At 34.8% G+C, this 12,630-nt stretch overlaps 2 protein-coding genes and 1 non-coding gene across 7 annotated transcripts; 2 read left to right on the top strand and 1 right to left on the bottom strand.

Moving 5' to 3' along the window:
• Positions 1–737: 737 nt before the first annotated feature.
• Positions 738–3,153, top strand: LOC137828118 (ATP-binding protein). Of its 5 annotated transcripts, none has more exons than XR_016523039.1 (5): positions 739–1,525; positions 1,772–1,892; positions 2,214–2,325; positions 2,419–2,535; positions 2,681–3,153. XR_016523039.1 is itself a non-coding variant. In XM_068634565.2 (5 exons), exons 1-5 carry the CDS (start codon positions 851–853, stop codon positions 3,020–3,022), a joined length of 1,323 nt encoding a protein of 440 aa, XP_068490666.1. In that variant the 5' UTR covers positions 747–850; the 3' UTR covers positions 3,023–3,153. The 5 variants fall into 5 exon arrangements, 2 of the variants coding, with proteins under 2 accessions (XP_090160566.1, XP_068490666.1); XM_068634565.2 differs by having other exon boundaries at positions 747–1,525; positions 1,816–1,892; XM_090304440.1 differs by lacking the exon at positions 2,681–3,153 and having other exon boundaries at positions 740–1,525; positions 1,816–1,892; positions 2,219–2,325.
• Positions 3,154–4,598: 1,445 nt separating this feature from the next.
• On the top strand, positions 4,599–6,154 carry LOC137828117 (large ribosomal subunit protein eL36x). The gene is made up of 4 exons (XM_068634563.2): positions 4,599–4,689; positions 4,817–4,922; positions 5,632–5,831; positions 5,945–6,154. Exons 2-4 carry the CDS (start codon positions 4,821–4,823, stop codon positions 5,973–5,975), a joined length of 333 nt encoding a protein of 110 aa, XP_068490664.1. The 5' UTR covers positions 4,599–4,689; positions 4,817–4,820; the 3' UTR covers positions 5,976–6,154.
• Positions 6,155–6,874: 720 nt separating this feature from the next.
• On the bottom strand, positions 6,875–11,951 carry LOC137828116 (uncharacterized). The gene is made up of 10 exons (XR_016523038.1): positions 11,546–11,951; positions 10,875–10,961; positions 9,725–10,752; positions 9,393–9,481; positions 9,175–9,278; positions 8,974–9,073; positions 8,713–8,788; positions 8,491–8,605; positions 7,848–8,379; positions 6,875–7,464 (listed from the first exon to the last, which is right to left on the bottom strand). It is a non-coding gene; the product is annotated as an uncharacterized LOC137828116 (transcript).
• Positions 11,952–12,630: the final 679 nt, after the last annotated feature.

The raw sequence follows: 12,630 nt of genomic DNA, 5'->3' as shown, positions 1-12,630 counted from the left end.
ATTTTATTATTTTATATAAATTATTTAAAAAATAAAATTAATATAAACTTTTATATAATTCATCATTAAATTTTTTATTTTAATACAATAAAATATATTTTCACATATTTTCACACTAAATCTCACTATTTCATACATTTCTATTATTGTAAAAATTGAATAAAAAAGAAAAATACAGATACACAGTAACAAATTCACACAAAAATCATAAATTGTAAGCTCACTTGCTTATATTTTATATACTTTATATGTGTATTAGTGTAGGAAAACTATAGTAAAATAAAGTTTAACTATTTAATTAACAAATTTAATTATTCACATTGTGTTAAATGTATTTTTGTAGATAATTTTATTTATTTAAAAATACATATGCAGATAATATTTCTTTTCACCGCGGTGTTTATCAAACAACATAATAATAATAATAAAACAACAAATAACACACAAAAAGGGGACAAACCGTGTAAAATTGCATTGCTCCTCAATTATAAACCAAATCTTAAATACCATATAAAAACAATAAAAAGGAAACATGAAAACACGCAACAACAAAAAATCTAATAATAGTCCAAATAGTAAAAAAAACAAAAATTACAAATACATAAATGTAAAAATAGAATAAAGAGTAAAATTATATATATATTTATATATATAAAATATTATCTAACAATTTTCTGTATCTATTTATTTCGAAAGCGAACCATTAGTGCCGCCAAAAGTTGAGACTTTCTCTTTTAACTAACCTTCCCCTCTGACTGGTAGTTTTGAAACTGTTTTTTCTCCACTTCCTCTATCTCTATTTTGCTTCTGTCTTCTTGAAGAACCTCAAGCATCCACTATTATATGCAACATGGAACAACTCTCTCAACCACCACTTCGTCCCAAGTTCAATAACCCCCATCCACACTCTTGCCATCCTCATCATTCCGATAGAGTCACTTACTTTGAAGAGGTTTTGAAAGAAAAAGAAGAAGATGGGCTGGAGGGAAAAGACGTGGAATTTTTCAAAGAAAGGGTTGAGAGATTGGAGAGTGAGAGGGAAGAGAGAAATGGGGTGATGTTTAAGGTTTTGGAGTCTCTCACTTCAACGAAGTATAGCTTGTCTAGAGTCATAGAGGGGTTAGAGGGAGAAAAGAATGAAACTTCAGTGGAAGATTGTGAGGGGGACTGTTCAGGTGTGGAATCAAGGATGTTGCTGGAAGAGTCAAGGTTGGTCTCAAGGCTTGTAATTGAGGTGGAGAAAAGGGTGGATAGGTACAAGGAGATGATGAGGAAGGAGAAGAAAGAATTGGAGAGCAGCTTGATCAGTTTGACTGAGGAGAATAGGGATGTTAATAACTTGCTTAGGATTGCCCTGCTGGAGAAAGAAGCATTGGAAAAGAGGATAAAGGGACATGACCATAAAAGGATGCCCCTTTTGCAGTTGGGATGGTTCATGATGGGGGGTGGGAGCAATGAACAATCAACAGAGTGTTCTGGGGCTAAATCAGATAGCAGTGAGTGTGAAGAGGAAGTTGTTAGTGTGGTAAGGTTTTTAATTCCTGGGACAATCAACTCTTTCTTTCATTCAAAAACACTTTTTCTTTCTTAAAGATACACTGTACTGTTACAAACCTATGATATTGTTAGGATCAAGATTTACTCCTTTCTTTCTGTTACAGTTCGCTAGTCACTCTTTTTTTTTCTATCTCATGGTTATGAGTATCACATTTATTTATATTTCTCGCATCTTTATGTGTTGTGTGAAAAAAAAAGGTGACATTTGTTATAGATGACAGTTGTAGCTTGTTCTGAAATTTATGGTCATTTTCCAAGGCCTCAACTGTGGAAAGGATGATGAAGAATTTACGTCTTGAAATCACTCAACTGAGGAGATCTTTGGAAGAATCTAGGTACTTTGCCATCTGATATCATATTGAAATCATATTTTTTTGTCATAGTGATATTGAGTTTCTACTGATATTGCATGATTTGCAAGAAAAAATAGTGAAATTAAAGTTTTATGCAAAGCCTTTTCAGTGATGCCTCATGTTTTTCTTTGATTGTGCTTGATAAAAAACTAATAATTTTTTCTCTCTTGGCTTATATATTGAATAGGCTATTTGAGCTTATTTTGTTTTTTCCAAAACTGTGGCTTATTGTTGCAATTTATAAGTATATATTCGAGTTCATATTCCTAGGTTTTGGATTATTTATGATGAATCTCATGCCAGGTCAGACACAGAGCGCCTCCAGAGTCTCACAGAAAAACAAGCCAAGGAAATTGTAGAAAACAAACACTACATTAAGGACTTAGAAGATAGAGAGAGAATTTTGGCTCAAAATGTAATCACCTGCTTCATTAACATACCAAATAACATTTCCCTAATAACAACTCTTTTTCTTACTAACCTTGGTTTCTCCCTAACTTGCCAAAAGGTAGAGGAGTTTTTGATGGAAATGAAAGCAGCAGAAGAAGAAGTTGCTAGATGGAAGGAAGCTTGTGAGTTGGAAGTTGAAGCTGGAAAGGTAGAGATTGAAGAGCGTGACAAAATGGTAAAGATTTGTAGGAAAATATTGTAAGAGAGTAGAGAAATATTTGAGAGCATCTTTCTTCTTTTAAATGCTATGCTTGGATGCTAAATTAGTTTATAATTACTCTAAGTTTTTGTCTTTTAATAATATGTCATTGTTCCACGAGGTGGCTGCTTTGAAACAAGAACTACATAAAACAAAGATTGCTTTGAACATATCCAATGGAAAATTAAGACTGAAAGAGGAACTTGCAATCACTGCAATAGCTGCACAGGAAGCAGCAGAGAGATCTTTGAAACTGGCTGATACTAGAGCAGTTGAACTTCGAAGGCGAGTTGAAGAACTAACCAGACAACTAGAAGAAGCAGAGAAACGTGAAAGTAATATTCATAAAGTGAGACGCATATGTTGGCCATGGCAAATTTTCAAATTGACCTCTGCCAATGTAGCAAACACAAGAGTTGGAAATGCCAAAAGGATGCTACCAGAAATGCAAGCCTTAATTTAATTAACTGAAATACACCCTTTACATAATTTTCCAAAACAGTGAAGTTCATTCATCTTAAACTTCATTTTACCGTGTAACAGTTCACCTTTGTTAATGTAAATGTGTTATACTTTATTATTGCTGTTTGAACATATCAAGCACAATCACTCAAATTTCTATAACTGATATTTGATTAACTTTAATTTTAGTGTGTGAAGGGTATATAGACATCATTGCACAAATATTTCCATTAGCTCACTAGAACAGTCTCTATCCTTAGCATGATAACAAGGGAGCTACTCTTTAAAGTGCCTTGTGACATACCAGAAAAGAGACTCGAATATATCTTCCAATGGAGTTGCTGTCCTTGGTAAGAAGTCATCCTGATCAAGGAAAACAGCAGTTAACTTAAAAGTACAAGATTGGTAAATTGGCAATAAAATAGAAAAGAAAGCAACGGTGCATGAAGAGATTAGCAGTTAGCCATGCAGTGCTAAATTTTTTATTTAATCTTTGAAAGATGTTCCTGTCTCTATTACGAAGTGTATTTTAAGCTTAACTCAACTTCATAAAACCGGCTTATAGAATGAGATTTGTCCCCACTTATATACGATGTGGGATCTCCAACACACCTTCCTCACCCACGCCGAGACTGCCAACTCGTGCGTGGAACTATATATTATGGGTGGTCCAATAGCGGCCCGATAGCGGGTGGCACAATAGACCAAACGCTCGCTAGGATAAACTCGGAATGACTTTGATACCATATTACGAGGTGGACTTTAAGTCCAACTCAACCCCATAAAACCGACTCATGGAATGAAGTTTGCCCCACTTATATACGATGTGGGATCTCCAAGAGTCTCACCACATATACTAATGGAATAATTCATTAGAATTTAGAACATCCATATTTATCAGCAGAATGTACCTAACAATAAATTATCGCCAAACAATAAACTAAATGAAAATTATAGCTTGTATTTTAAGGTTGTGGAACTGTGAAATTTAGGAATGCAATCCATATTCCACAATATTCAAATTTAGTTCCTCTCTGCTAATCATGTCCTATTTACACATAAAGCAAGGAACAAATATGGATGGAAGGAAATTTAAAGAAGTCTACCTTCTATATCAACAAATACTGCATTTACTTTCATCACCATCTACTGGATGTAAAAATATTCAAAAGGATGAATTCTTGAACCAAACGAAAATCCATCTACTTAATTATTTTTTAATTATACAATCCAAAATAGACTATCAGATTACATAATCCAATTTTTTTTATAAAAAAACAATCAAACTGAAAGTTTTTTTTTCATATAAAAAATTAATTCCAAAGTATCATGGAAGTATAAAAGAAATTTTTTAAATTACATAGTAAAAAAGCTTCACAATTATACAATCCATAAGTATTTTTTTATAAAACAGAAGAACAAAGAGAAGATTTTCATATCTTTGGTGATGCAGAAGGAAACAATGGGTGCAGAAAGAAATTTTCTAAAATCAATCTACATACTTTTTTTCTGTGGGCCGACCCAGTAATTAACATCAAGGTGGGTCCACGACCCGACTTGACTTGAGTCCACAATAAAATGCGATGCAACTCACTCAAAAACCCTAGATCCTCTTCACTCTTTCACCGCACTTTCTGGTGTTAGGGTTTCTCCGTCAATCAGCGCGAGGTAATGGCTCTGGCTTCTTCTTTCCCTATTTTCTTAACACAAAGTTTCGTTTTATTTTCATTCTTTCGCATTAGTTTCTCATTACACAAACCATTAACGATTCTGAATCGTGTTTGCTTTGTGACAGAGATATGGCTCCCAAACCGCCCAGTACGGGCCTGTTTGTTGGACTGAACAAGGGTCACATCGTCACCAAGAAGGAATTGCCACCACGCCCCTCTGACCGAAAGGGGGTAAGTTTTACCATTGGTTTTTCAATTGTGATTCAATACCTTTTTAGGTTGAAATGCTGGTACTGGAATCAAATTATCATTCAATGAAGTGACTGTATTTTTAGAATATGTGGTTGTCGTTCTAGTTGAAGTGGTGACATGAATATTTTTCTGTTTGCCATTGCTGCATAACAAAAAGCTTTCTGAGTTTTTAAATGTTCTGCCTCTTCTATTATATTTTTTTGGTTTCAGATTGTCTAGAAGTTTCTTGTAGAAAGAAAATATAATTTTGCTCCACAATTGATAATTTTGTTACTTTCAGTTCTTAATACAGGAGTTTTTTGTTAGTAGTGAGCACTCAGATTCCTTATTTGTGTCATTTTTAAATCAATTTGACCTCTGTCTTTGGAGACCTATTAACTCGTATTTTAATAATATTTTTCACTCAATAAACTGCATTCATGGTTGTGTATATTTGACTATTGATGCTCTACAATTCATAGACGCAAAAGGGCAGAATTAAAGTTAACATGTTTAAAGTGTATCGTGTGATGGAGAATTTTTAGCTGTCTTAAGTTATGCTGTTTGACGGATGAATGAATAACTAAGTATAACGTGGATGGGTAATTCATCCTCTAAAGAAAGAAAAATTATGTCGTACATAAATTTACTTTCTGTTTTTGGTTTGCTTATCTTTTATGTTGTTCTTTAAATATATGACTAAAAACAGAAAACAAGCAAGAGGGTACACTTTGTGAGGAATCTCATTAGAGAGGTTGCTGGTTTTGCACCATACGAAAAGCGTATAACTGAGTTGCTTAAGGTTGGAAAGGATAAGAGGGCACTCAAGGTTGCCAAGAGAAAGCTTGGAACTCACAAACGTGCAAAGAAGAAGCGTGAGGAGATGTCCAATGTTCTCCGCAAGATGAGGTTATTCTATGTTTTTTTAGTTTGTATATATATTATAATCCACATTTTTTTATTAATCTGATTGGCTTCTTGATAGTAGCTCACCAATGCCTATACTATTTTCTTGTTTGCAGAGCTGGTGGAGCTGGAGACAAGAAGAAATAAGTCATAGTTACTCTCTTTCAGTTTTAACTAGATGGATTTTTGTGTATTGACATTTAAGGTGTCTCTTATTTTTGCTCTGGTTTATTTACTTTTCTTAATGATCTTACTTTGAGAAATATGTTTTTGCTTAAATGAGACATGATTTCTGGACGAAGTACAATTGGTCCACTTTCTTTTAATCTGGTCTATTGTCTGATGGTATTAATGTTTACTCGGAGGTTATATTGCATGCTGCATAGGTCATTTTCTGTTGTTCCCGGGCATAACATAGCATTATTCCCTTTAATATGAACACTGTTATTTCGACGTTCGTTTTTTTATAAAGGTGGCTAAAAGATGACCCCGAGATTCGATAGATGGCGCATTCTCGACATAAATTTCAATGTTTGATAATCGAGAATATTTGTTCCTATCTTGAAAAACGTTGGTTAAAAAATCATCATTTTGGGATATTTAAAGCTTGAAAATGCTGGGTTAATGTTTTGTTTAGGGTTTAAGCTTGAAAATGCTTGAAAAGTCATTTAATGTTTTAATTAAATGACTAGGATCTGCGTAAAACTTGTCTTAATTTGATGCTTTAAACCACTATATAGTTGCTTTATTTACGGTTTTTTATTTGTTTATACAATTGATTATATTATAGTATATATATAGTATATATATAGTAGTAAATGTATTCAATTAGCGTTTGGTTAAGGATTTGAAGTATGAAGAAATTTAATAATATGGAAGGGTAGGTTATTGTTTGGAGTTGAGTCATTTATATAGATTAGATTCTTGAATGTGTGTGTATCATGAATTACGCTGACCATTTAACACTTAAATGGTTTATTTTTTTATAAGTTGTACTGCTTATAACATCGAGAGTCATAAAGATTAACATGGTTAATTACAACTTGTTACTCCAAAATTTCCTTTTAGCTTTATTTATTCAAAAATGCCATGATTCGTCGAATCAGTGTGTCTATTCCAAAATTTTCTGAACACCGCAACTTACCATAAAGGGGGAGAGATCAGGTCCTGAACTTTTGAGTGAGCTTCTCAACTCCTTCTCTACAATCACCTGCAACTCGCTTTGCCTCATTTTTTTATAGTAAAACCAAACTCAGCGCCGCCTTTCTGCATCTCATGAGCTGACTTGCCCGCCTTTGCGATGACATTTTCCGCTTGTTTTCCCGTTTTGCTTGCCCATTCTTCCAATCTTGATACGAATTGCGAAATTATGAGGATAATCTTGTCAATCATATCTCGAGCTCTTCCTCCCATATCTGCCGCCATTTTTTTTAGCTTGTCAAGTAAGTTGTCACCCCGGTCAATAATATCTTGAACCGAGAATTGCTCCTCATGATTGTGCAATGTAACTCCAGTAGAGTACTTAAGGAAGTCATCACCAACTACTTTGCTTCCATTCCTTCCCCAACGATCTCTAGCCCTCTCCAAGCCCACTGCATATGCACTTACTACTTTTGCCTCATCCTCTGCCCATGCCCTGAAACCGAATAAGGGTAATTTTATGACTGGACTAGAGACAAAATGTTTGCTTCTCAACTGTTAGTGACTGGAATTCATATTTCATGAAAAACAATTTTTGAGGTAATACAAGTCACTCAGTCAAAATAAAAAATAAACCTAACTAAAGAATTCAAATACAATATTTTGACAAGAAAGAAAACATCAAACCAAGAAACACAAATGGATCAACCAATTAATATAGCTGGAATTATGGATGTCCATATCAAGTGTCTAAAATACATATGAATCTAGACTACAACTAGTCAAATGTTAAAAAAATATTTGCCAGTTCCCAAAATTATTTTATGCTTAAAGATGATCAAATCAATTTACTTGTTTCATGAATTTTCATAATTTTACCTGGCCATTGACAAAGCTTTCCGTTCAACCTCTAGCTCGTACAGCAATCGCTTAAATTCCTTCTTTTCATTTTCTGCCAGCTCCCGAAGCTTACTAATCCTCTTTTTTTCATAAGCTATTTCAACCTTGTCACTCATAAGGTTTTGTAGATGATCGTTCGCCTCATGCCTTAACCTAGAAAAAACAACCCTTTCTGATTCAAAAGCAGCTCGTTCCTTTATCAAGGAAATTATATCTTCTTCTCTCTCAGCCCTCAACCTTTCCAACTCGCATGTTGCCTCTTTGGCCATTCTTTCAACAACATTGATCTTTTCCCTCTCAATGGAAAGCTTCTGTTCAAAACTTGCATTGATATCCTTCTCAACTTGAGCTACCAAAGCTCTATGAAAAGCAACAGCCTTATCAGCCATAGATTCGGCCTCAATGCGTGGAAGCTCTTCATTAACTATGTCAAAAGCATCTCCAGTAGCAAGTGCTACTGCTGCTTGGGCCTTTGTCACAGGTTTATGTGGCTGGAACAATCGTGTATAACCTACCTCCCCACCAAATCAAATGCAAATAAAAAATCTAAGACAAATGAAAAATAACACAACAACAATGCGTATATCCAGTTTCAAAGATTTCAAAAGAGAATATGATTTACCAAATGTAAGAGCTGTTATTCCGCGCTCCCCAGCAGATACATCAGCAACAAGTGCAGGGAGTGCATCAGAGTGTATCTTATTAGCATCTATAAAACCAGAAAGTCGGTACAGCATCTGCCCATCAACCATCGTATTTGAAGCAAACAATTGATTAGTTTGAAGTCCAACTGCAACTAGAAAAACAAGAATAACTTAAGCACAGCAGAACAATGTTAAGAAACCTTTCCATCTGCTTCTGGAAACTGTCTTTTCTCTAGGACCATTTTCCAACTAACAAGATCCTGACGTGATAAAGGGCTGCAAGAAATGCATACAGGAGAGAAGCGAATCACAATCATAGCCAATGCGGAAACCATGTGAAATTGTGAATAATTGAAAAAAAATGAGTGGAATCCAATAATGATGAATATTAACTATGTTGCCCCAGTGGAATAAAGGTAACCACAAAATAGATATCAAATACCAAATTTAGTATAGCATACCTTTCAGGAGAGAAGTAAAATGGGACATAGTGTTCGTCTGTAAACAACTGTCTATGACATCTTGAAAGCCGACTTTCAATAAGTCCAGCTTCTGCCAAGCCTGACATGTCCATATTCTTTAGACGTGATAAGCTAGCAAAAAGTCATACATCCTGACAAGCTCTGGTATTAAAACACAACATTCAAATATCCTACTCTGACCTTGAATGGAAGAAAAGTCTGGGTCCTCAGGGGTGATATCATCAAATGCAAGCTCAGTAACATTGTCTATGTACATGGCAGGATATACCTTTGAGTTTGTTTTCCTGAAAAAATAATCAGAAAGGCACACATAAAGCCACGTATTACAATAATACAAATAGCTTACTTTGTGTCTTGTTATTTCACAATAGTGATTGGAAGAAGAAATAAACAGCTACCTTGACAGAGCACTGGTAGCAGACACTAACCATCGAGCATACTCACGGCGTGTGCATAAATCACTGGGTTGAACATCAGGCTCTATCACCTGATTATGCAGCAAAATTTTCAGTGAATAATACAACTTTTTCATTAATGATCAGACCAACTGGAATACTTTACTGCAACAAATTCCAGACTATATCTACAACATTCCAGACTATATCTACAACATGTTAATGAAAAATCTATCAAGTCCTTCTTTTCTTAAACGTATAGTCCTCCTCATGCTTACAAAAATAATGTTTGACCTACTTTTCTTTTAAAAATGCGAATACGAACAAAGAAGTACCTTCAGAGCTTGCAAAGCAGCTAATGCTTGTCCCTGACCTTGATCGACAACTGCAGGAACTAAAACCTTTCCAGGAAGCACTTGTACAGATGCAGAAACCACCGATGGAGCAGGAATACCAGGGGCAGAGTAAAAGGCTCCAGAAATTGAAGATTCAGATCTACCTTTATTAACCTCATTATTATCATTTCTAACCTGCCCATCTACAGATGTATTAGTTGATGAGACAAATGATTTTGTAAACAGGTCATTTTCTGAAAAGTTCTGCTCCTCCAAGGATGACCTGTCTAAGACCTGCAGCATGTTATTGAGATCAAGATTTGCTTTGGTTGAAACTGATGGATCATCCTCTTCGGGAAAAACCTCAGGATCTGAAGTTGTTTTATTTGACTGAGTACTGCCATTAATATTGACAAGTACACTTTCATTATCAGCTACAAAACTTGAAGTATTAAAAATAGCAGAACTTCTATTGACACTAGAACCAATAATTTCATCCTGCTGCTCACTTATAACAGGTAGGGGCTCAGCATCAAAGTTGGAAATGTTTCTTGGTTCAACAAAGGAGGGGTTCTCCTTAAGTTCAGTAATAGAGTTTTCTGATTCTACAGAAGTGCTGCTATCAAAATCTTTAAATTTATAACTATCCAAAGAATCAATAGGACTTTCAGATTCAGGATCATTAAATGCCACTGTACCCTCCTTGGAAACAACAGACTCATCATCAACTGATCCATGCTGTAATTCTTCTTGAACGGATATGCATATAATGGCATCAGCATTATTGTCCATGTTATGAATATCATGAACCAACTCGGATTCTATGTCGGAATCATTAACAATTCTATGGCAATTGGGAATCTTATCAGACTCAGGAGATGAACAATACCGGGATATATGTATCTGACCTTCCACATTAATATTTCCTTGCTCCACCGTGTTGTCAGCATTTGCATGTTCTGTTTTGTCATTACAATCATCAGAAGACAAAAGCACTTCCTGATGTGTAGGCAGTGGCTTCACTTGTCCTGCGTGCAGTTAATTAAGCATGCATAAGTTAAATCGCTTCACTCAACGCAGATAACTTCCCCCCTAAGACGAGTTGATGGCTAATGCATGACAAGAGCAGAAGCAAGAAAAGTTTACTTACTGGCATCGGTTGGCCTGCTTACAAGGAAGGCAACAAAAGCAATCCCTGAAAGAAGAAAGATTCCAGACACTCCCACTCCCACAACGCCTGAAAACAAACTACTTCAAAAATGTCAAGTAGCGAGAATTAAATTACTAACAGCAACAAAAGTAATGCCAATATCTTTTCCAGTAACTCTACAATTGCATGTGAAACTACCAACCTCACAAACTAGCCGTAACATATCAATACATAGGCCCTATTGGGACACATATCGTTAAGCATTTTTAAAAGAATTAAATAAAAAAGAACATATAAGCTTATATATAAACTAACTTATAAAAACTCCCCTGTTTACCTACTCTGAATGGCGATTCTAATTTAGAGGACAAACTCAATTCACTTTAGAAGTTTATCCAAACATGGCCTAAGTCCACGAAGCAAACAAAGCAAAACAAATGAATGGAAAACGAATCCTACTACGAGCTACAACGCAACCAAACATTTCACATACATCAACAAGCGCAACAATTTTTCAAAATTGAATAATTAGCCCAACAGCTACTTGCTAATTAATAAAATAAAATAAAAAACTGGACACTCAGTTTTATAATCAGTAGCGTTATCTTAGAATCGTTGACCTAAATCCAAAAGAGAGAATAATATATCTGGAATTTAAAGCGCTTCCCCACCTCCATACGATTCGTTCTTCTTAAACTCCGAAACGCAACGGTCATCCGACCCGACCCGAATAGGAGCAGAACCCGACCCGTTTCCGTGATTTGCAACGCATAGAAGGCGAATGCGACGACGATGATCGACGTGGGAGAGGCGCGTGTGGAAAAGAATTGGGTTTATTTTGGTGGAATTGGTGTGTGTGAAAGCTAATCGAATTTGAAGAGAATTTGGAGCAGTGATCATCGATGCCATCTAAGAATTCAATCACCTCTGCACTGCACTCACACCTAGATTGTTGATTTTGTGTTGTGTCAAAACCAAACACGCAAGAAGATGAAGAATCAGAGTTAGAAGTGACATTCACACACTCTCAAGAGTCACTCACTGAATCCACTAACTAACTTTTTATTCATTGCATCTATTTTTTAGGTTGGTTTATGCTGTAAAATAGGTTTTATATCAGATTATTTTTTATGTATCATTACGTTAATATGAAAACTGTGCATTATTAAAAAATAATTCATTAAGATTCATAAACAGTGAAAAGATTCTAATTTCACTATAATTATTATACGTTAAAAAGTTATAAAAAAATTAAGAGTAACATGGTTACTAAGTTTGAATCATTTGTTAAATTGTCACAGCATTTCTTTTCACAATGTAGTTTCTCAATCATTACTATTAATTTGAGTCGTGAAATGGAATTTTCGTCCTAATATTTTATGGTAACAGCATCACTTTTTTTATGGGAATTGTGGTTTGATTATAGGTCCATACTTAAAATGGAGTCGATCCTCTCGTGGGAGAAAAAAAAATATAGCTTTTAAAAAATAATTATAATGTTATTCTTAAACAACTTCATAAGTTTTTATGGCTACACTTTTTGGAATATGATACTAATCATTTTTTAGTACATAAAGTGATTCGGTTAAGTCCTTTCCATAATAAAGTGATGTAACCTTTGCTCACATGTCGCGCATGCAATTGTGCACCCAACCCCCTTGTTTGTCATGTTGGGATTTGTTCTACAAACTTTTGTTTTCGTGATAATCAACTCCAGAGTTAATTAGTAATTAATTATCAAGTTAAATATTTAATT

Source organism: Phaseolus vulgaris, chromosome 7, assembly GCF_051622355.1.
Source record: "Phaseolus vulgaris cultivar YP4 chromosome 7, ASM5162235v1, whole genome shotgun sequence".
Lineage (NCBI taxonomy): Eukaryota > Viridiplantae > Streptophyta > Magnoliopsida > Fabales > Fabaceae > Phaseolus > Phaseolus vulgaris.
This window is presented reverse-complemented; position numbering and strand designations above follow the sequence as displayed.

Coding starts and splice junctions, on each gene's coding strand:
- LOC137828118 (XM_068634565.2), top strand. CDS start 851: ATGGAACAACTCTCTCAACCACCACTTCGTCCCAAGTTCAATAACCCC. Junction 1,526..1,815: donor AAGAGGAAGTTGTTAGTGTG/GTAAGGTTTTTA, acceptor TCATTTTCCAAG/GCCTCAACTGTGGAAAGGAT. Junction 2,326..2,418: donor AGAGAATTTTGGCTCAAAAT/GTAATCACCTGC, acceptor ACTTGCCAAAAG/GTAGAGGAGTTTTTGATGGA.
- LOC137828117 (XM_068634563.2), top strand. CDS start 4,821: ATGGCTCCCAAACCGCCCAGTACGGGCCTGTTTGTTGGACTGAACAAG. Junction 4,923..5,631: donor GCCCCTCTGACCGAAAGGGG/GTAAGTTTTACC, acceptor GACTAAAAACAG/AAAACAAGCAAGAGGGTACA. Junction 5,832..5,944: donor AATGTTCTCCGCAAGATGAG/GTTATTCTATGT, acceptor TCTTGTTTGCAG/AGCTGGTGGAGCTGGAGACA.